General features: G+C 38.7%; 1 protein-coding gene across 4 annotated transcripts in view; it reads right to left on the bottom strand.

Annotated features, from left to right (window-relative positions):
- Positions 1-23,018, bottom strand: part of PEX5 (peroxisomal biogenesis factor 5) — a 672,311-nt gene that overhangs the window by 219,266 nt on the left and 430,027 nt on the right. For all 4 annotated transcript variants that reach the window (XM_044062012.1, XM_044062007.1, XM_044062008.1 and 1 more), the window contains 2 exons: positions 15,366-15,509; positions 14,217-14,287 (listed from right to left, as the gene is read on the bottom strand). In XM_044062012.1, the coding sequence (XP_043917947.1) occupies positions 14,217-14,287; positions 15,366-15,509 (215 nt within the window). The remainder of the gene's footprint in view (positions 1-14,216; positions 14,288-15,365; positions 15,510-23,018) is intronic.

Genomic DNA, 23,018 nt, shown 5'->3' with positions numbered 1-23,018 from the left:
TAGCAGAAAGTCTCTGAGCCTTTTCTTAGATTCAAAATAATCTTGGCTCTCCCAGTGGAAATGCTCCCTCATGGTATGCAGGGTTTCCCCAATAGAATAATCCTCAAGAGGCGAGGCTGAAGGAATGGATTCTTCAGCATCAGAATCCTCATAGGGAAGCATGCAATAATCCTGTTCAGAAGAGGAATCAGAGGAAATGGAATCCTGATCAGAAGAATCATACTCTGTCTCTTGCCTAGGCCTCTTATCAGGAGGGGGATGGGAGCCCCTGATCAAAGTAATTAGGTCTTCGGCCATTTTAAGCATCTGTTTTTTAGGCATGGAAGTCTGAGTAGGAGAATGCTGTACTTGTTTCTTTGTCTTTAGAGCTGCTTTAGTCTTTGTCTTTGAAGCTGAAGATGGCTTAATATATAGTTGTGTAGGTCTGAAGACACCCTCAGAAGCCGATGCCTGCTCAGCAGCTCCGGACCCATCTGAGGGAATGATTTCCGAATGTCCAGTACCTTGAGTATCCAGAGGCCCAGTAGGCTCCATGTGGGAGTTGTAAGCGGCCTGTGGCTCTGAGGTAGCGGGCGCCAGGGGCTGCGAAAGCGCCTCACTGAGAACCGGCGACTGGCCTAGCAGAGGCTTCGTCGTCGGTTTTGAACCTCGGATGCCTATCCTTTTCCTTGTCCTTGCGTTTTTTGTAAACTCCGGTTGTCGGCTGGTCCGACGGCATTATATAATTAAATCTTTGGCCAAAGTAATGAAATGCAAAATCGAACCGACGCTTGATAGTGCGTTGATTAAATCTAGCACAAAACCGACAGCTAGCAACGTTGTGATCAGGGCCTAGGTAAGAAATACATTAAGAGTGAAAATCCTTATGAGGTATTTGCTTCCCACAAGAAATACAATTGTTAACTTTTTCTGACATCGGTCTGGAGCAAGAAAAAAGTTTCCCCAATGGGGCACTTAACTTTAATGAAGACTTCGGTTCTGAAATTCGGATTTGAAAATCTCAGGAGTCGGCCGACCGGCACCTGCGAACTGCTTTTGCTTCGGGCACCGCGCGGCAAGAAAGACTGAAGAAAATGGCGTCAGCTGCATCTTTTATACCCCTGGCGCACTTGACGTCAGGGAAGAGGCGACAGCAACCGACGCCAGACCTAGACTTTGGAATTATGGCCGACTGAGGGTAGCCTGCCAGCAGGATAACCCAAGAGTAATGACTGCAACAGTGAAAAACGATGAACATCTGCTAGGATTTCTCGAACCTGGGTAGGAGATAGCTGATGGGACATTGCTACCCCCTTCCACTGAGGTGTCAGCTCGAGCCACACTGAAGAGATCAGTCCCCAGATTTCCTCAGACTCCTTCTGCAATCCACTGCAAATGCTCAGCACAAGGGCCTCCCTATTATGGTAAGGTTTCGTCATGTTAACATGGTACAATTTGTGTCCCTGCCATCTGCCTAGCAGTTCCACTATGTAGTTAACATCACTTACCTTTCTTACCACCTTGTAGGGACCCTCCCAAGCTGCTTGCAACTTGTGTCAGACAGGAATGAGAACCATTACCTGCTGCCCCACAGCATACTCTCTAGCTTGAGCATTCCTGTCATACCACACCTTTTTTCTGTTGTTGGGCTTCTGCCAGGTTCTCCTGGGCCAAGCCCATGAGTTCCCTGAGCCTTGACCTGAGGTCTAGGACGTATGCCACAACAGACTCACCTTCCCACTCATCTCAATTTAAATCTAGAGGTCCCCTCGCCCTATGCCCATACAGCAACTCAAAGGGTGAGAAACCTGTGGATTCCTGGGGAACTTCTCTGTAAGCAAACAGATGGGGCAAATATTTGTCCCACTCCCTCTCAAACTGATCTGCAAATACCTGTAGAATGGACTTGATTGTAGAGTTTAACCTCTCAACAAGACCATTAGTCTGGGGATGGTAGGAGGTGGTCTTCATGTGCTTCACCCCACAGGACTTCCACAGACAAGCCAGCAGGTCTGACATGAAACTGGCACCTCTGTCAGTCAGTATTTCTTTTGGGAAACCTACCCTGCTGAAAATCTCTAACAAAGCATTTCCCACCTTCTCGGCCTCAATGGAGGACACAGCCACTGCCTCAGGGTATCGTGTAGCATAATCCACTATCATTGGGGTATTCAGAGGACCCACAATATCCATCGCTACCTTCTGAAATGGCTCCTCATTCAGAGGCAAAGGCATCAAAGGATCTCTCAACTACATTTTGGCACTGCTCACAGGCCCTGCAGTACCCTGTTACATCTCTGGAAATTCCAAGCCAATAGAAGTTCTGCATAATACGCCTCTTTCTATGTTTTATGCCCATATGACCTGCCACGGGAATATCATGGGCTATGGCTAGAAGTGCCAGATGGTAGGCTCTAGACACTACCAACTGCTGTACTCTTTCACCTTCTAGAACTCCCTCAGGGGTCCACCCCCTTTCCTTGAGAATCAGGTGCCTCCCTAGCTACCTGCCTCAGGCCTTGCAATGTAGGGTCTGAGAGCTGAGCCTGTCTCAGCTCTCTCCTGGTAACCCTTCCCAGATCCCCTTCCACAGGAAGTCTGGCATCCTCTGACAGTGGTGTCTCACTGTCAGCCTGGGTACTACTACTCACCTCTACCTTTTCAGTCACTCTATCCAAGGGAACATCAGTAGCCACAAGCAGCTGTGGCTCACCTTCAGTCTCACTGCTACAGAGTAGCTCCCTCCCTGAAGTAACCACCTCACCAGTCCTGGCTGCAAGTATGCAGTCTGTCTGGGTCTCCCCCAGGCTACCAGACCCACATGCTTGTTTCCTAGCCTGACTGCGTGTAACTGCATAAGCACATGGTACTGCCTCATCCAAATCCTTCCCTCTCAGGACATCTGCAGGATGGTAGTTTAGTACCCTTGTTGTCTCAAGACAACCTACTATTGGCATTTTGTCTTTCCCACTTACTGGCTCCTTCACCTTGCCTCCATGGACACCTGTATGCCACATGGCCCCATTGGTTGCACTTAAAACATTTAAACCAAGCTCCTGGATGTGTACCTGGACTAGTGGCTTCCCCTGCTACTAGCAGATTCTGTTGTGGCAGTCTGTGTTGCCCACCATGCGTTCCTTTAGACCGATGAGCAGTACTGGGGGTCCCCTTCCTGTGCAGGGCTGCCCTGCTTGCCAGGTATAGGTCTCCCTTCTCCCCCAACTCATCTGAAACAGCACATTGTCTATCAGCCAACCAGATCCTCATGTCCTCAGGCAAAGTGCTAAGGATTTGTTCCCTCACCAAAAGTTCTGCCAGCCCTTCTAAAGTGGTGACCTGACATCCACCCACCCACCTATGGAAATAAGTGCTCAATTCAGCAACATATTCACACACACTTTCATCTGCCTTGCGTCTATGCTCACGAAAGTTTTTCCTATACGTTTCAGGTGTTAGCTTAAAAAAGTCTAATAGACAGTTTTTTTACAGCAGTATAATCAAAACATGCAACGTCAGACATTTTAGACAATACAGTTACAGCTTTACCATGGAGTAAGGGGGTCAGGAACCATACCCAAAGCCCTTGGTCAACTTCATACTATTTATATAACCTCTCAAACATATGAATGAAACTATCAAAATTATCCCCCTCTTTAAACTGCGGAAGTAATTTACTGACCTTTTGTGCTTCTGAGGTCCAGTTACTCCCCTCCCCATTACCTCCATGACTCTAGTGAAGAGTCAGCATCTCCTTCTCATGCTGCCTCTGTTTGCTTCTAGGCATAGCAGTTTCTCATTCTCCTCACTCTCTAGACGCTTCTAATTCCACATGCCTGGCCTCCAACTCAAGTCTCTTTAGCTCCAGCTAGATTTTTAAGTCCGCTGCAGAAAGGTTGAGCTGTCTATTCTCCGAGGGTATTATATCTCCATTGCCAGTCTGACTGTCCTCCTGGTTGCCATTGTCTGATGCAGCTGTAACCATGGCTGCAATCAGGTCTGCCTTAGTCAGGTTTCCATGCACCAGTCCCCTAGCCTGGCACATCTCTGCCAGCTGGCTCCTTGTCAGCATTCCATACTCCTATGCTGACATGCTGTGTGCTCACCTTGACTAACTAAGCTAACAAAAGAAATAAAACAATTGTGATTTGAACTCTAAGTATTCTCTGAGTGGCTGTTTTAGAGTACAAAACACCTTCAAAGCTCACTGTACACAAGCTACAGGGATTCAATCTACCCACACCATCACAAGTCAATTAGTATTTGCCACCTAATTAATATGTGATGTGGATATCCCTCCGCTACCAAACACAAATGTGATGTGGATATCCCAACCACTGCCACCACAAATGTGACGGCCGTGCCCTGGCCCAGCAATCAAGGAGCCTCAATCCTCAACACTACCACCAGAGAGGGAGTCACATATATGAGGACAGGATAACAAACAATAAGTGCAATTTCCCTTAAGAGCACACAGAGATCACAGTCAGTCCAGGGCTGGTCGCTCCCTTGCTCTCCAGGTCCCCAATAAGACTCCCCACTGGCACAGTTATAGGGTCCAGATCTCAGCCAGCTGGGCAAGCTAAAATCTCCAGCACCCTCTCTGTCCAACCACGGCTTTGTGTCCCTGCCTAAGTAGCTGACACATACACACTGAGATCAGAGTTTGTACAACCACACAGACACTTCTGGGGAAGGCTGGCACAGGTTCTCCAGCTGTGCCCCTTTTTCCCAGACTATACAGTAGTAATTCCTGCCACCACCCAGCTAATAATTATCAGCTACCCAAAGGCCCATAAAAGGGTGTCCAATTATTACTGTGCAATATTATTATCCAATTGGTAGTATGACTAAACAGTCAAGGCTTATTAGAGTGACTTGGTACAGGATCCTTATATACATGCAATGTACTCTTAGAGCTTAACATATCTCTACACAAAACCAGCCACAGTTAAAAGGTTTTAAAATATTTAATAATAAATAATAAAAACACAAGATAATACTTCTTACTACACAGTGCTAGTCAAGAGTTCAGAGATCACAGAGAAATACTTAAAATAATTCAGTAGTACAGCTCTGACATCATAAAAAAAACACTTAGTCTAATCTTTCTAGTTCCTAGCTATTTCTAAAAAAAACACAAGTCTAAGATAACTTACATAAGAAAACAGGCAGAGTGCTGATGAGTTGGATGGTCAAGACAAAAATGCTTAATAATCTCTGTTTTTCTCTGTTTAAATTGAAAATACAGTTCCTGGGGTTCCCAGGGCAACAGAAACTGCATCTACATTATTTTACACCTAGGCAGAAACCAGAGCAATAAAAATACATTTGCATGTTTAAATCTAGCAAACTAACTATTGGTTAAAACAATAGAAAGAATGTGCTAGCCCAGACGGAATGACTCCGAATCTTCAACTTCAAAGGACAGGCATGAAGTAATTTAACTTCAAAAGGACAGACACAAAATGCTTGTCTTAGCTTTCTTTACAGCAGAGGGCAATGTTGTTACATTTTTTTAAGTTCAACATTTCACAACATATTCTTTCATTTAAGAAAACAAGTCTATAGTTCAACATTCATATTTACAAATGATAGAATTATCTATAAAATTCTACCTGGCTAGGCTGGCAGCCTTCACAGACCTTGTCAAATAAATCTCTATAAATTACATCACAGCACTATTTTTCATTTATAGCTGTTATTATATTGTTATAGAAGGTAATAGATCTGTTTTCAACATATGCATGCTGATATACGGTTTCAAGTGCCAGCCTATCCAATTTTGACAAAAACATATCTAATATTATACAATGACTGGCCATTAATATTCAAAAACAAGCACACTGACTGATCAGACCAAAGAGCATGCGTTGTAAATTGAGCAATAAATCACGCATATACCAACAGCAAAAGTCCAGCTGCTGAAGTATCACTGAGCAGCTAGACTTTTTTTTTAATTGCCATCTCTTAGACAACCATTAGTCAAAAGTAAAGAGTTTGAAACTAAAAAGTGTGTCATTATTTAGTGACTTTAGTCCTCATAAAATTTGTGGTTTTCCGACAAATCACTGAGGAACAAAGTCACTAAATAATGACAGGCATTTCAGTTTCAGACTTTCTTTTTTTTCAGACAATGCACACATTCTCCCTTTATTTATGCTTTGCCCACATTTTTCAAATAAAAGCTAGAGAGGTATGTATGAGAGTAGATAAAAACAAGGAAAATCAGGTACATTCTGCAAACTAAAACATACCCAGATTTTAGTTGTATTTTCCCCTGTCACGCTTGTATTTTTATATAAAAATTGTCCTTTCTCTGCTGCTTTCTCACTAAAGCAGTGATGTACTGTCTAAGCTTGGGAACGCAAGTCCATTACACATGCACTGTACATCATCAAATGGCAGAATCCAGAAAGAATGCAGAGCACCACCACAGAGCTGTTATACAAATACATTACTTAAGAAAAATATTTTTTTTCTTAAATAATGTCATTATATAATAGCAATAACCAACTCCTGGGTGTGATATATTGAAGGTTTATCTACGGTTACCTTTGTTTATCACTCGGGTTTCACCCTTGTGATTACACCACACCAACTGTGGGAAAATCTTTAATATCCCACACCTAGTCGCTAGTTATTGCTATATTACTGTCTCCATTATTTTTTCGCAAAATGAAAGTAGACTTAAGGGTCTGCATGACTCTGGGTTTGTCCTACTACCCTTTCCCTTAAAGACAGGTTTAATAAATGCATGTCTCCAATCTTGAGGAATTTCCTCATATTTATACAGCCTAGTAAATAACAGGTATAATGGTAAAGGAGTGTTCTCAGGTCAGTATTACTAATTCCTATTACTAATTCCGTCTCTTCCTTGTGCTTTGTTTGGATCTAGTTTGCATAGTTGTTTTTCAATACAATCAAATTTGATTTCAGTATCTGAGGTAACCTGGTTGTCACTAGGACAACTTATCAACCCTTTGTGGAGCCAAATTCTTTTGCATAAGATTCTGCAAACATATCTATAATCTGTTGTATCTAAGAATATATTTTAGAATCTAAAGCTTATCAATTTGTATATCTTACTTCTTCCACATCTTATGTATCTATAAAATGGTTTCCTATTTTGCTCAATATCCTTATATCAATTTTCTTCAAATTTTTCTTGATCTTGTTTCACACTATGCCCAATTTGTTTGTTCAGCTTGTTTACTTCAGTTTTCAAAGCTGTAGTTCAACCTCTTTTACAGTTCTTATAATTTTTTATTCACCTTAATTGGATATCTTCTTCTTATGGAAATATATCCCTCTGACGTTGAATGCAGAGATCCTAATGTGAAACTTTTTTTTCATTTTTTTGCACTCAACTTCTCTTTCAAAACCTTTCACATTCTTTCTGCAGTTTTTCCACTGAGTTAATCACTCCAATTAGTTTTAAAAAGTGACTGTTTTGCTTCCATAAAGTTTGCAATTAATATTTTGTGCATTGGTATAGATTTCAGTTTGGCAGAATTACCTAGCAGCAATTTAACCTTTATAACCCCCTGATCACTACAAATCAACGGTGGGAAAACATGACATGAAGTAACAGTAATTTCATGCAAGACATGTATGAATTCCTCTAGGTCATCAGCACTTCACTTTGGTGGTCTATACACTCCAATAATTGTTATATGTTCCAGGGTTTTCTTTATTGTCACAGTTACATTCTACAGTATTTGTGTTATCACCGAACATGTTATAATCACAGGTCTAATAACCATCTGCAATCTCTATCATACTGCCATCTCATTTTTGTTACACTGTCTGTTACAGTAAAAACATTTACACCCTGACAGAACTGGTTTCCAGTCATTGTTCTTTAACCATGTTTCACAAACAATAACATCAATCTTGGGGGGAATGTAGCAACTTTTACAATAAAAATACTTTATTATTAATGTTCCTAGCAGTAAAAACTATCAGAGATGCAGCAAATGTTTCCATCTGTGAACTGCTAAATATTCAACCTGGCAAAAATTATGTCTTGTGTTTGTCAAACACTGCAAAATATATGCAGCAAAAATGCTCTTCCCTGATCTTGACAAATGGACTCCATCCTGTCTGAATATGTCTGCACAAAATTAGGCTTGGATGCTCTACACCTTTCCATGTTTTGAAATGGGACATTTTTCATTTAGGTATTTACCCCAAAAATCTTTTCATTCACAGTGACCTGATTCTCCTTTCCATATGTGATTTGTGAAAAATGCATCCCAACGCCTGTACAACCTATGCTATCTATGAGGGTTGTAAGTTTCCTACTAAGTCAGAGAGTCCTTCCACATGGGATCATTTATACTGACGTGAATAAAAACAGATGCGTACTTCCTTATATTAAGGTGTTTTAAGGCTTATCTCACAGCCACTATTTTTTGCTCCTGGCAAGCATAACTCTATTCAATATTCACTACCTTCTCTGCAAATGTCAAGTATCAGTTCCTCTAATAACTGAATCTCCAATCACAATAATATCTTTTCTGACCAGACCTGAAGAATCTTGAACTTCTAATTCAGTAATATCTGGTCTATCGATTGTTCGAGAGGAATGATCTTCATCACCATTAGTCTTATTAATACCACTGTTTTCATTGCTTATTACATCTCCAAGTATTCAATTCTCATCATCTGGCTTTGTACATCCACAGACTGAGCACTGTTGTCAGTATCACTTTTTTCTCATCTTTTTTTTCTCACATTAATGTTTGTCAAATCTTCCACATTCAATTTTGACTTCTTCCTTTTCAACTACCCCTTGCCTCTTTTTTTCTACCTTCTCTTGGAAAAATGTTGCCTTGTTCTGTAGACTGAAGGTTTTCAGATTGGAAAAAAATGTATCATTCTCTGTAATCTAGGCGTTGCATAACAAAACAGTGCCCTTTTCAGTATATATTCTCTCTACTTTACAGATCTTTATTTACATGTCTGAACCAATTTGGTCATAGGATAATTTTTAGGATTCCCCTTTCCCTTAGCTGGTGAGCCCTTTATGGCTCTGATTCTATCAACACATCTGCACTGGAGGACTTGAAGGTGAACTCTATACCAGCTGTCAGAAGCAGTATGCTTCAGAAGCTTGACTATGAGAAAGGAAATGCAAACATATTGAGAAGCATACCCAAGATGGCTGTTGAGGAAGCACCTTTTCTCATCTATCGAATGGCGTAAATTTAACTCATAAGGCAAAGAACAGGTCACAACTGATAAGGACTGTAACGCCACATAAAGGGTAAAAGAATATATATATATTAGTGGGATGGCATCGATATTTGCTGTTTGAATCTTTCACCTTCTTTGTCTGTTTTGGCACAGGTCGATAGCAACATGAAGAGCAGTCATTTACGCCTCTGCTCTGGGCTCCCTACATAGCCTCATTTTGAGACAGGTGAGGTAAGCTTTCATAGGCAGTTACAGGGCTTGCATTTCAGCAGACAACTGGTGAATCTAGTCAGGTTTCCAGGTAAACTTTCATAGGCAGTTACAGGGCTCGCATTTCAGCAGACAACTGGTGAATCTAGCCAGGTTTTCCTATTGCCCCAGAGCACTGTCTCATTAAATGATTGCTCACAGTCACACACTGGGCAAACAGTGGATGTGGGAACTGAACCACAAAGTACAAAAATCAGCTTGTTAACGGTTCCATAGCCTTAATCTTCTGTGCACACAGATTCCCTGAGTGCTTTGAAAAATTTTAATTTTTTGTGTGTGGCTGAGCAATGAAACTGACATTTACAATAGATTTCCTGGCAAAAGTGTTTGCTAATATAGGTCCTGGCTAGATCTGGTGACTGCAGGAATAATCTCGGGTGTCGCATCAATGGAATTTGGGAACTTTTAACTAAGAATTTCAAAATCAAGATCTGAACTATGTGACCAGCATAAAAAATGAGTGGTGTAGGCTCTGATTAGGTGCTTCTATAAGTCAAGATGTGATGTCAGGGTATGTGCCAGCAGGAGACAGCAGCTTCCCTAGTGTGGGAATGTGAGAAACATTAGAAATGTGCCAAACTCAGTAAAACAGCAGAATGCCACCAAACTGAAAATGAATTATTCTTCTCCGGTACTCTCAAACTTATTACCTTGCTCTCTCCTTCTAATTCCTTCCACCATCATATTTTTCATCCTCTAACTGTATTGCTCAGGACTGGCGTTAGGTGAACACTGGTACCCTAGATAAAGGACTCCACCACACCTCTCCAACAACCTGTACCTGTGCCTGCTGCCCCTCATCCCTGCCTACTCACACCATCCAGGTGGGTTTTTCCTGTCCGTTTTATCACAATTTGTCTTATTCTTCAGTTGCTTTTTCCAGCATGTATACAATCATTTAAAACATAATAAGCAGGCAAGACAACACTATAACTGTGGAGGAAACAAACACATCAAGCATTAGGGTTCTAGACTCTTGAGATGCACTTTACACTTTTTTAAACAACTTTTTCACTCAATGATAGCTTGAACAGAAATCATGATTAAGGGAAGAAATTCAGTCTTGTTCTTCAACTTAGTTTTTTTTCTGAATCCCTTGATTCCTTTCAAGATACCATAAATGACAAATAATATACTGTAATAACTGCAGTAGAAATAATTTAAGCAGAGGGCTTGGGGTCTGCTGGACTCTTAGAAGCCAGGGGGGATACTCTGAGGTACATTTTAGAATTTTCTTTTTTCTTTTTCTATTTTTATTTTTTTTTTTTAACACAACCTTTTCATGCAATGATGGCGTGAATGAAAATAACGATTCAGGAAAGTAATTCATACTTGCTATGAAACTCTGCTTATTCCTACATCCTTTCATCACATACCAACTGACCAAAACTACATAACAACTAAACTAAGCCAGTGGTCCAGAGAATGCTAGGCACCCAGAAGCCGCAGGTTTACACAGGTGTATTTTAGAGCTTTTTTTAATCAAGCTTTTGATACAATGATGTCCAAATCAAAAAATATATACAAGGAAAGAAATTCAATCTTACTTTTTTTTCTTATTTCATGGAAGAAAGGAGTTGCATCCAAATTAAAAAAAAAAAAAACAAAACAAAAAGAAATGCTTCTGAGGATACATAAATTATATCTGAGAATAGTAACTGGTTATTCAACCCCCCCCCCCCCCCCCAGAAAGGCAGTCACTTTCTGTGTATCATCTCTGGTGTTAAATTGGGACAAAAATTAAGTCAGGAATGGCCACAGTCATTTCAAGCTGCTGCTGTCGTGTGTATATATATATATATATATATATATATATATATATATATATATATATATATATGTACACACATATATATATATATATATATATATATATATATACAGCAAGCTTCCTATCCCCTACCCTGAGAAGACAACCACTGTCTTTGTAATCCTCCGATGCTAGACTAGGACAAAACTGAAAAAAACAAACAGAACATAACATATTTGCTGTCACACACAAACTTATCCTCCCCTCAAAGATGGCCACCTTTATAAACGGGTCTACATCACTTCAGAGAAAACCCCTTTACGCGAATACAAATATGTCGAACTATATTGCACGAAGTACGTAAACCGCGAATGTCCAAAACCGCAAATTCCAAAATGTCCGTTTGTTTTGATTGGCCCATCTGCGGTATAGCTCCGTAAGGCAAGTGTGCAATAGATAGAACTTTAGGGTTAGGATTTGGGTTAAGGTAAGTGCATAGATAGGTAATGTATGTAAGATTTAGTGTAGTTTTTTTTTTTTTTTTTTTTTTTTTTTTTTTTTTTAAGTGTATGTATGTGTGCTATTTATTTTGTTTGGGTGTATGCCTGTAGGGGAAGTGTGCGGTAGTTACGGACCTTAGGATTAGGGAGGGGTTACGGATAGTGCATATTTAGTTGTGTATGTGGGGTTTAGTGTAGTGTTGGAAGTAGGGTTTTGTTAAATGTATGTATGTGGATTATTTCTTTTGTTTGGGTGTATGTCTGTAGGGTTTGGTTAGTGTATGTATGTGGTTTACTTATTTTGTTTGGGTAGGTACTAAGTAGCGGGTGGTGGGGTTGGCCAACTATGGCAGTTCGATATTTTATTTTCATGGTTTAGTGCTTTCGGGATTTTCGCGGTTCAAGGTATGGGGGTCGATGTATGGGTATTCGCGTAAAGGGGCTTTCGCTGAAGTGATATAGACCCTTATAAACTGATGTTTGATTGTGAGGAAAGAGAAGAAAATGATTACAGAATTGTACCCTCTAGGTAACATTAAGAGTACTGTATCCCTCTTAACAAAATGGTACTTGAAGAATGTTCTTCTAGGGGGCAAAGTCCCTTCAATCTTCATACAAAGGACTGTGCTCATGTACTCTTGTTACTATCGCAAATGTCTTCAAATCCAGTACAACACAGACATCAAAAGAAACCACCTTGCAGTTTCCCATCTGGACAAATCCGCATTTTAATTAGTAAACAATGCCATCATGCACAGCTGGCTATTTAAGAACTGCTCTTTTAATCCCCACAGTATTAAAATGCACTACACTATAATTAAAAGACCACATCTGCAGCCCTAAAGAGAAAATATTCTAGATGTATTCAGCTGTACAAATGCTGACAAACTTGCATTTCTATGCAGAAGATATTTTACTTGCTCTGTGGCCACAGAGTTTTACCAGAAAATCAAAATAATTGAAGGGGCAGCCAGGCAAGCATGTCAGAAAAGGCAATGTTCTGCAAAAATTAGGGACAGCTAAAAACTATGGAAAATCTAGGTGTTTGCCAGTAACAGGGAAAAAAATACCACCTCAACATACCTCTCAACCTCTTAGAGCAAGAAATCTGGACAAAGGCATAAATAAAAGTGGAACAAAGGCACAAAAATAGGGGCACTTTTTAAATATTGCTCTTACAAACTTAGAAAGTTGATAGAATAACAGATTTTGTGTTAGCATAGGGTATGAAGTCAAACTCAAATGCCTGACATTATTTTCTAACTTCAGTCTTTAATGATTTGCCACTAATGTGCAAGAAAACCACAATTTTATGAAAAACGGACCAACAATATGAGGAAAAATCTGTACAGCTGAGAGGTATTTTTCAGCTTTCTCTTCTGGCAGTGGCTATTCCAGACATTTTAAAATTTGTTAACTTCCTGCCATATTCTATCCCTGATCTACTTACTTTTGTTGTCTAGGTCGATCATGGTCGGGCCAGGGCAAAAGGCAAATAAATCTAGCCAAGTCTACAAACCTTCTCTCTAAGGAAGTTCTCTCGCTCCCCTGGTAGGCTTACTTTTCAAGTACTTCTTTATTTATTTTTCTTAAAGTAAAGAAATGCTGCATTTCTCTACTTTAAGAGAAATAAATAAATATTCAAAAGGCACTTCTACCAGAGGGGTGACAACAGCACTCTATGTGCGCACTTAGTTTGTCTTTGAGCAAGTCTGGCCTTGGTATTGCTCCATCAATATACCTCAATTTGCAGATCTGTCTTGACGCACCTGCACAGTACAGCTTAGTAACAACCTGCTACTCAAACATTCTGTGCTGATCCAGTCACACTCCAGAACTCACCTACTGCATCTTCTACCTGGTATTTCACCGAATACTAGTTTTCCATCTAGTCAACTTAATGCTGCTCCCCTACATAACACCACATAAACACCACACAGACCCCATTCATTACACTTGCTTCTACTATTACTTCTCCCTTTTCTGCCTTGGGACAACTGCTTCTTATCCTAGCGATCTTGGATTCTTGAGTTATGCAAATGTCACTCAGTACAACTGCAATATAAAAATGATGAGATTTAATTTCCAAGATGAAACCCTATTCAAGAACATGTCTACAGGCACAATTCAAAATGCGATAACTGATCGGATAAACTCACTGTATACTATACCATATTAACTTTAACTTCTGTTATTATTTAGTTAACATATTATGATCAGTGATGACCTGTCCCCTAGAGAGAAGGGGAGGGGACAGGTATTGGGGATGTCCTGATCTGCTGATGGGGGACAGAGAGGTCGTGCAAACCAAACACAAAGGTTTATAAACTGACCTATACAGAAAAACCATACCCTGCATGGAGGACAAAAAAAAAAATCTAAACACTTTAGAAGTGCACTGTTGTTGAGTGGAAATAGCATCCTGCAATCAAACTGTAAAATATAGAAACAGTACTAGAAGTAACTGCAGGTTTCAACAAACTGCAAAATAAATACAAAGAACGAGGATGCTTTCAGACCTGCGCAGGGCACTAATGGCTGCCAGCTCCTGCTCATTTTCTGCTTGAGTCGTACCAAGATACTGCCAGGCCTGCAAAAGGAAAAATAAAAAAGGTGAGTCAGAAAGCAGACTGCCATATATTTGCAAATTCTTGTGACAACCACTATGAGACTGCATACTTAAGTTACCCAGTGAAAGACTTGTACAACCTAACACTTTTCTGGGCTGCTTATATCCCCTCCTCTCTCAAACAAGAGGGTCTTTGATATTGGTAACTAAAGCTCTGATGTTTGCTAATATAAACACACATGCCTATGTAAAAAAAACTGTTGAACGTGTGTGTGTGTGTGTGTGGGGGGGGGATTAAAAATATCCAAACATCTAAATGGTGATGTCATTAATGTCACAAAAAAAAAAAAAAAAAAAAAAAAAAAAGCTGACAGTGAACAGCACTTTCTCAGCGACAAACTTGGAGCATGCAACTAAAAATAATGTGTTTTTTTTTTGCAGGGGAACAAGCCCCTTATGCTCCCTGTTAATTATATCTTCCAACTCTTAACATTGCACAATATCAAGGTAACAGCATGATCCCCAACGCTGGTAACGTACTGATCTCAAAAATGTAAGTTAGGCATTTTGTTACCTATACAGACAGATGACATATTTAAACATTCTTATATATATATATATATATATATATATATATATATATATATATATATATATATATATATATTATATTATCTGTATGTACATATATAGCTGTGTGTGTGAGAGATTAAGGGCATGAACTACTATAACATCATCATTCCCACAAGCCCTAGGTTTGTTCCCCTTCAGTCTCTATCTGAATTTACTTTTAAAACTAAAGACAAGCCACTTTAACAGATGTATGCTCCTGGGCTGCCTTTGAAAAAGGCCGTTACACCTAATGGGTTTTACCAGTTAAAAAATGAATACTAATCTCCTGTATGATGTAGACTTGGCTCTTCTGTGTTTGCTGCTAAAACCACCATATATTTCCAGTATGTAAGCACAAGCATCAGTTCCCAGTGTACAAATGTGCAACTACTAAGAGGCTTCTTTTTTACCTTTCCAACTGTTACTAGATGCACAGTCACACATCCCTCATTAACATCATCAGGTATATGTTTGCCCATCATCTCACCTCCATGTGCTCTGGTTGCTGTTGTACAGCTGCTTCAAAAAGCAACACTGCATTGGGCAGATCACCCTCCTGAAGCCGTTTCAGTCCTTCCTCAAATGCATGTGGGTGGTCTTTGAGAGGGTTATCTTCTTCAAATGTATAACCCTGAAAAAAGACAATAAGAACAAAAATTCACTCCACTTAAAATAAACTTGTGAAATATTAATATGTGGTCACATTATATGGAATGAACAGCAATTTGTTAAACAAAGATTCTGTATATGTGCAATAAATATTAATATCTGCAGTCAAACAGAAGTAATTTCTGTTTCAATATTTAATTTTACAGAAACAAAGTTAATATAGAATAAGTAAACAAAGACATTCTCGAACAGGCAAAAGCTACAAAACTTTCTAAAAACAGAAAAAAAGAACATTAGAAGCAAATAGACAAGGACATTCTCGAGCAGGCAAAAGTTACAAAACTTTCTACAAACAGAGAAAAAGAACATTAGAGGCTTTCATTTCATTAGACAGATCTTTCATACATAACAGTTAAATCTCTGCAGTATTAGCAAATGCACAACTATATATGAATATTCCACTATACCTTACCAGATTCCTGGGGACTGACTCACTGTAATTAGCTTTGCTTTAGTGGACCTTGAGATTTAAAATATATATCCTATATGGGTTAAAGCCAAAGCGTTACAGACATGGCAAACATACCAGAACTTCTACACTCGCCAAATCTAAAATCCACCAAGAAAGCCTACTGATTTTCATGCAGTGATAACAAGCTAATAAAAGCATATTTTTCATCATTCAAAAATATTAAGACACTTGCATTCATCTACAGAGACTTTTACCACCAACCAGACCAAATCCAAGTTTACCAGTCTTGAGGTTCATTTTAGTATCACTTGACCACTCAGAACTTCTAACTTTTACTTATCCTTTGTTGACCAGGTTAGTCCCACTAGGCTAGTAAGTAGCCTTTTTAGAATAGACCTGAGGTGATATTTACACTATTATATGCTAATGTTTAGTTATGAAACCATAAGCATACTCGGACTATACCACTGCATTAGCAAGGATTTAAAATGACATCTCTGGGCATTAAATAATAGTGGCTCTAGAGCACATTTCTGGGGTTGTCTTAACGAGCTACAGGGACTGAACTCATTATCCTAAATCATCAGTAACTGATTTCTCCATCATTTATGCATTTAATTAAGTTTTTTCAAGAAAGAGAGAACAGTCAGTACTAACAAATACCTTATTAAAATGCATAGAAATTGTGCACTTATAATCCAGTACCTAGTATCCAAGAATGACAGCCTAAAATACAGGCCACAGGATACAGTCTTCATAAAATTAACTGTGCTGGTACAAATCAAAAAAATCTTCTGCCTACAGTTTCCTTTTTCAGAATTCCCTTAACTATTTCTATTGTGTGTCCATGTTGAAAAGAAAAATGTTATACAACTGTAAGGTCTTAGTCTAACCCCCCATTTATTTGGAAGACCACATCTTCTTTATATTGTCCTGGAGACTACTGGACTATGGAAAAAGGATGTAAATGTATCCCCATCAATCAGACAGAACTGGATACAAGAAATGCCTCAGTCTTCATGGGTGGGGTACCAAGAAAAAAAGAGAGGCAATTCTAGACTTCTGTCTAGCAAATGGCATAATGGTAGCCAACACATAATTCACCAAGAGAGACGGTCACGAGATCACATACAGGAGTGATCAACATGCAATTTAGATAGACTTCCTCCTAGTAAGGAAAGCACATGGGGGCAGAATCAGATTGCAAAGTCATCCCCAGTGATACAGTTAGCCCCCAGCTTAAACCACTGGTGGCCACAGTCAGTGGCAAGCAGTGGTCAGAGAAGGCTCTAATGCCAACACAGACTAGGCTGAAGACCTGGAAATTGACTGAAGTGAAAGCACAAGAGTTCAAGGAAATGTTCTGGGTTCTAGCACCTCAGGAAGAAGAGGAGTTAGGTGTTGTCCAAGAACAATGGCAGTATCACAAAACAGCATGTGTAAAGACTATGGAACAGAGAAGTGGCCAAGCCAGGTATGGAAATAAGGTATATAAGGAAAGCTGGTAGTGCAATGCGGAAGTCTAGGAAGTTATCAAAAGAATGAAGGCGTGCAGGAAAAGGTGGGAGGTAGAAAAGACAGGCCTGGCTAAGAAGGAATACCAGCTGACTAACAAAGAGGTTAAGAGAGCAGTAGTTGTAATAATAATAACAAAGAATAAGGCATTAGAGGCGATCTACCAGCATCTGGAAAGTGACTCAGCAGACGGCACAAAAAACTACTCCGGTTGCAAAGCAAAGACAGAAAGATAAAGATAAAACATACACCATTCATACCTGCTAAACAGCATGACATTGTAGAGAATTAAGCTTACAGCAGCTAGCTTGTGCATAGAATTGCACTACCATAGCCTAGCACTATATAATATCTTGGCCTTAACCCTATAAACTACCCTAGAAGGCCCCTATTAAAACCCAATCCTTAATCCTAAACTGTCCACCCTACTTCATGACTGGACAGCATGGACATGCAATTTATTAATGTTTTCTGTGGCCAGCTTGGTAGAGTTGGACATCCTAAGGCAATGTAGCAATTGTCTCATGTTCTCAGGTAACCAGTTAATCCTTAAAGAAAATAACATAGTATGCGAGAGATGTAAATATTCAACTTCCTTGGAGGCAAAAATCTTTACTACAAACAAGGTTGTCAAGAATACCCACACTACATCTGTCCCATTTACAGCTCACACCACAGAGATCTTATGTTGAGGTGCTTAAAAGAAACCTTCCCAAATCTCAAAGTCCTCCAAAGATGCATAACAGCAACACAGCTCTTCAGCAATTACTTAAACACACAAACATCTCACTTAAGCCTATACCCAATGATCCCCCAAGAGCAAAACCCATAAGGCAAGCATATGCTTTACCTAATACTCTTGTCATTAGGGACCCCACTGTGCAACACACAGACTACCACTCACCAGGTTAGACAAGATGATAAAGGTTAGTTGCCTATCTAGAGACAGGATCTGCAATATTATGTACACACTCACATGACTGCACCCCAGGTACCGATATGATTCTATCACAGTTAATGTGGGAGTAAACACCCTGAGGCATACCTCAATGGACTTAATGAGAACTAACATTATGGATCTTTCTGAATGTGCGTCACAGAAAGGTACAAGCCATGCACTGAGCAGCATTCTACTTAACACAGGATGATGCCACAGTGTGAACAGGAAATGACTGATTTTAATAATTGGCTTAGTTTCTGGTATCACTCCAGGGGAATCCAATATATATCAACATGGGAGGACATGGTTATCAGACCACTTTGCTTTGTCAAGGATAGTCTGCAACTGTCCCTCCTAAGCTTTTGGATACTTCCTATTTTTAATGGGGGGAGACATCAGAACCAGGTTCACCAACCATGGTGGGAATGGTACCTTCTGCATCAGAACCACTAATGTTTTGGGTTAATGCATGCCTTAAGATCCTTAGATATTCTTAAAAAATGTTGACTTGCTAAAACTTTTAGAGTGATCATAAATCAAAACACCTTCTCTTCTCTTACTCTGAAAATATGCTACAACTGGTAATCCTTAGAGGAGGAGGTAAAAGCAGCCAACTAGACTATAACAGAAAAAAATGTCATCAAGTGAGAACCAAATACAAGCCTGAGAAGAATACCTGAAGATACAGTGGGTTATGCTCTCCTTTTTAACCAAACATCTTGCTGATGGCCACAGTGTGGGAGGGAACATCTTACCTTATTTGCCATCGACTGCTCTGTAAGTCTAACTATTAGAATAACATCCACAACATATTGCTTATTCCTATTACAAATATTCTCCATAAGATAATTCAATTTATGGAGCTCAGATGTTCTGGATTGTCAAGGTATGAGGGATAATCTGATGGACTTAGGTTTATCCATCAGATCAGGAATGATGTTCATTCTATGGCTAGTGCGGATCTTAGTTTTGTTAACATTTATTAATTTAAATTTGTTACTTCACAAAAACATTTTTAGTATGCCTGACCAAAACATAACTTTATTGGTAAACACTCAAAGTATAAAACTGATAATTTCCTTTAAAAGTTCAAACATATACTTTCTATAGTTATCAGAGGAAAATGTTTAATAGTCACAATAAAATAAAAAATACATAGTCTAAATAACCTAAGATGGATTTAACTTCATTATCTTTAAATACCAATGGCTTAAACAATCTTAGCAAGAGATTAAATCTACTGAAATATTGAACAAAGCACAAATTGTCTTCCTTCAAAAAACTCATTTCAAAACAAATGACAATTACAAATGGAATTCTAAAGAATATATGACATTGGCACAATCCACTTATAAGGCAAAGTCAAAAGAGATAACAATTTTATGGAAAACAAATGTGACTAACCCAGCAATCATTTATAAGTATGTAGATAAAGAAGGCCTTATGTCATTAGTCTGTCTGTGTCTTTCGGCTTTTCCCGGTTAGGGGTCGCCACAGCGGAACTCCGGTCTGCTAATGACTGGCAGTTGATTTTTACGTACCGGCTTGCCAGGCCTGACGCACAACCTTCAACGAAGGTACGCCATTCACACATGTCTCCACGCAGAAGATGCTCTAGCTGAGAATCGAACCGGACAGCGTCTTACTGTGAGGCGACAACGCTACCGCAGCACCACCACCGCCTTATGTCATTAGTAATAGTTAAATATAAAAACAGAATATGGACCCTAGCCAATCTACACTGGTTCCCAGGCATTGGAACAAAAACTGTTAAAAAACACTTGGATTTCATTTCTATTAATTATAAAGGCAAATTAACATCAGGAGGAGATTTTAATTGTATACTTGATATTTTTGAAACTACAAATACAAGACTGCTGCATACATCTGCTGTATCAAAAGCTTTAAACAAGTGGATAGAATCATGTCATCTTGTGGATACTTTCAAATTTAAAGAAGATAAATCTTTGTTGGTTTCCCATCAAGATCACAGATATGGCACCCAAACTAGAATAGATAAAATGTTTGCTGCCCATGACTTACACTCTAAATTCATTAATTTCTCAATTACTCCCTGCCCCTTTTCAGACCACAATTCATTGACACTACAACTTCAAAATTGGTACAGACCTTAATCTTTAACTCCAGAATTCCAACATATACAACTAAATTCAAAGAGTTCAAACCAAAGTTATTATCTGAATTACAGTTCTTAGATATTAATTACACCACAGAGATAAATAAAATAATGATATGGGACTCATTAAAAGCTTACATATATGGTAAAACACTAACTTGGTATAAAAAAAAAATCAGAGAATGGGATTCTGAATTATTAGATTATGAATTATTAGATCTACAATCCAAACTTTTGTCAGTAAGAGCTGAAAAAAATCTAAATCATTTGGAGATGAAAAAGAAAGAAGTATTAAACAATAACTAGAATGAAATTCTAACACATAAATTAAAAATGAATACCTTTGGCACTTCTCCCAAATATCTACATGATTTATCCACAAGAATCAAAATACAACCAAAAGCTAATAACATTAAAAGTATCTTCCATGAAAAGAAAGAGAAAAATGTCTCGGATATAGGTGACATTCTTGATGTCTATAGAAATCACTGTATGGAACATATCCAAAAAGAACATATACATATCGATCAATTAAATCTAGATAAAAAATGTTCAATATAAAAATATACCAGAAATATTAAAACTAGATCTACAAGCACCCATATCCTACAAAGAAATTACAGATATAATAAAAGTCCAGGTACAGATGGCATAATTATGGAAATATATAAACTTTTTCATTCAAAGATACTATCCCTCTTCCATAAAACTCTATTAGAAATTCAGTCAAAAGCTTTAATACCACCCTCTTGGAGATGGTCCTTAACCACACCACTCCTAAAGGAAAACAAGTCCCCAAACCTCTGTACCTCATATAGACCTAGATCATTATTAAATAATGACTATAAGATATTTATGACAATATTAACTAACAGAATGAAAATTCCACTATCCAAAGCAATAAATAATAATCAAACTGGATTTATATATCAGACATACACGTGTCAATATTAAAATGATAATTTCTCTTATAGATTATGTTAATAAAGAAACTCATAAATGGCTTAGATGTAGAGAAAGCCTTTGATTCCCTAAATTGGGACTATTTATTCAAAATCCTAATGCTACATGAATTTCCTGCATCCTTTGTTCATCTCCTAAAGAATATATATACAAATAATTTAGCGTATGTCAAGTTAGGTCCTTTTACCACTGAATCTATACATATAACAAAAGGCACTAAACATGGATGTCCCATGTCACCGATTCTTTTTGCTCTGGCTATTGATATATTGGCAGATTCAATTCGTAACAATATAAAAATCAAAGGAATAGATGTTTATGAACAATACAATTCTAAAATAATGCTATTTGCTGATGACATATTATTAACATTATCAAATACAAAAGAGACATTAGAAGAATTAGATATATTAATTGACAAATTTCACAGGTCTTCAGGACTCCATTTCAATAAATCAAAATCAAAATTTTTATTTTTAAATAAAAAAAAAGAACTGCAAACTAAGGGGGATCACATCAAAGGGAAACAAGAATCTAACTTAAAATATCTAGGACTTATGCAAGGATAACAATGAATTAGTCTACAAAAACTACAATAATATCATCAATACTATTAAACCCCTGGATTCACTAATCTGCCGTGCAGGACTAAACTAGTCCTGTATGCAAGCGGCAGTTTAAGAGGAGGACAGTAGTGCGCCATGCATAATAATGAAGGCGCTCCACCGGAGCTCAAAATCCTACACTGAGTGTGGATGAGTGCAGGGGCCATGTCTGAGAGCAGAGCTCTCAGAATAAACATGCCCCTGCAAAGGAGAACAGAAGAAAGTGTAAATAAATGAGTGAAACCACTACTAGGTGACCGCATATCTCCAACAGTCCACATGTGTTCAACAGCAACAGTACACTGAAATAAAACGAAGAAACCCTTGTATTTATTTTTTTAAAACCCCGAGAACAGCTAACTGAAGGTGCGCGGGTTTGCCCATCGCTTAGCTATGGTTAAAGCAGCTGGAAAAGGCTGAAGAGGATAACAAGGAACATATATGCAAATGAAGCAGCACAGCAATAATGCAGTGGTTAGAGCATCCACCTAACGAACAGGTATTCCCGGTTCGAGTCCCACTGCAGCACAAATCATTTTCCATGGGAAATCTATATATGAACATAATTTTACATTGTTTTGCCATAAAACCTATATAATAACATTTAAATGTGAACTGGAGTACTGCATGAAATGCACATGCAAAGTGTTAGTGTCATAATGAATAAGGCACAAGTAAGCAGGTCTAAGCACAAATAAGCAGCAGTAAACGTGTGCAAGTGCGTTTGTGCGGGGGTAAGCATTGCCCACACAGATTAAGCAAAGTAGAAGCTAAATGAGTGTAAGAAACTGTAACCGGAGGTAAGCAGTGCTCACCGCCGCACAAACCCACTTACAACCACTTTAAAGTGCCTAATCACTCTGGATGCAACGGCCCATATTCTGCTCAGCAACAAAATA

Source organism: Protopterus annectens, chromosome 2.part1 (genome assembly GCF_019279795.1).
Source record: "Protopterus annectens isolate FY-2018-M chromosome 2.part1, PAN1.0, whole genome shotgun sequence".
In the NCBI taxonomy this organism is placed as follows: Eukaryota; Metazoa; Chordata; order Ceratodontiformes; family Protopteridae; genus Protopterus; species Protopterus annectens.
Note: the sequence above shows the minus strand (reverse complement) of the source record. Positions and strands in the feature narration are given on the sequence as shown.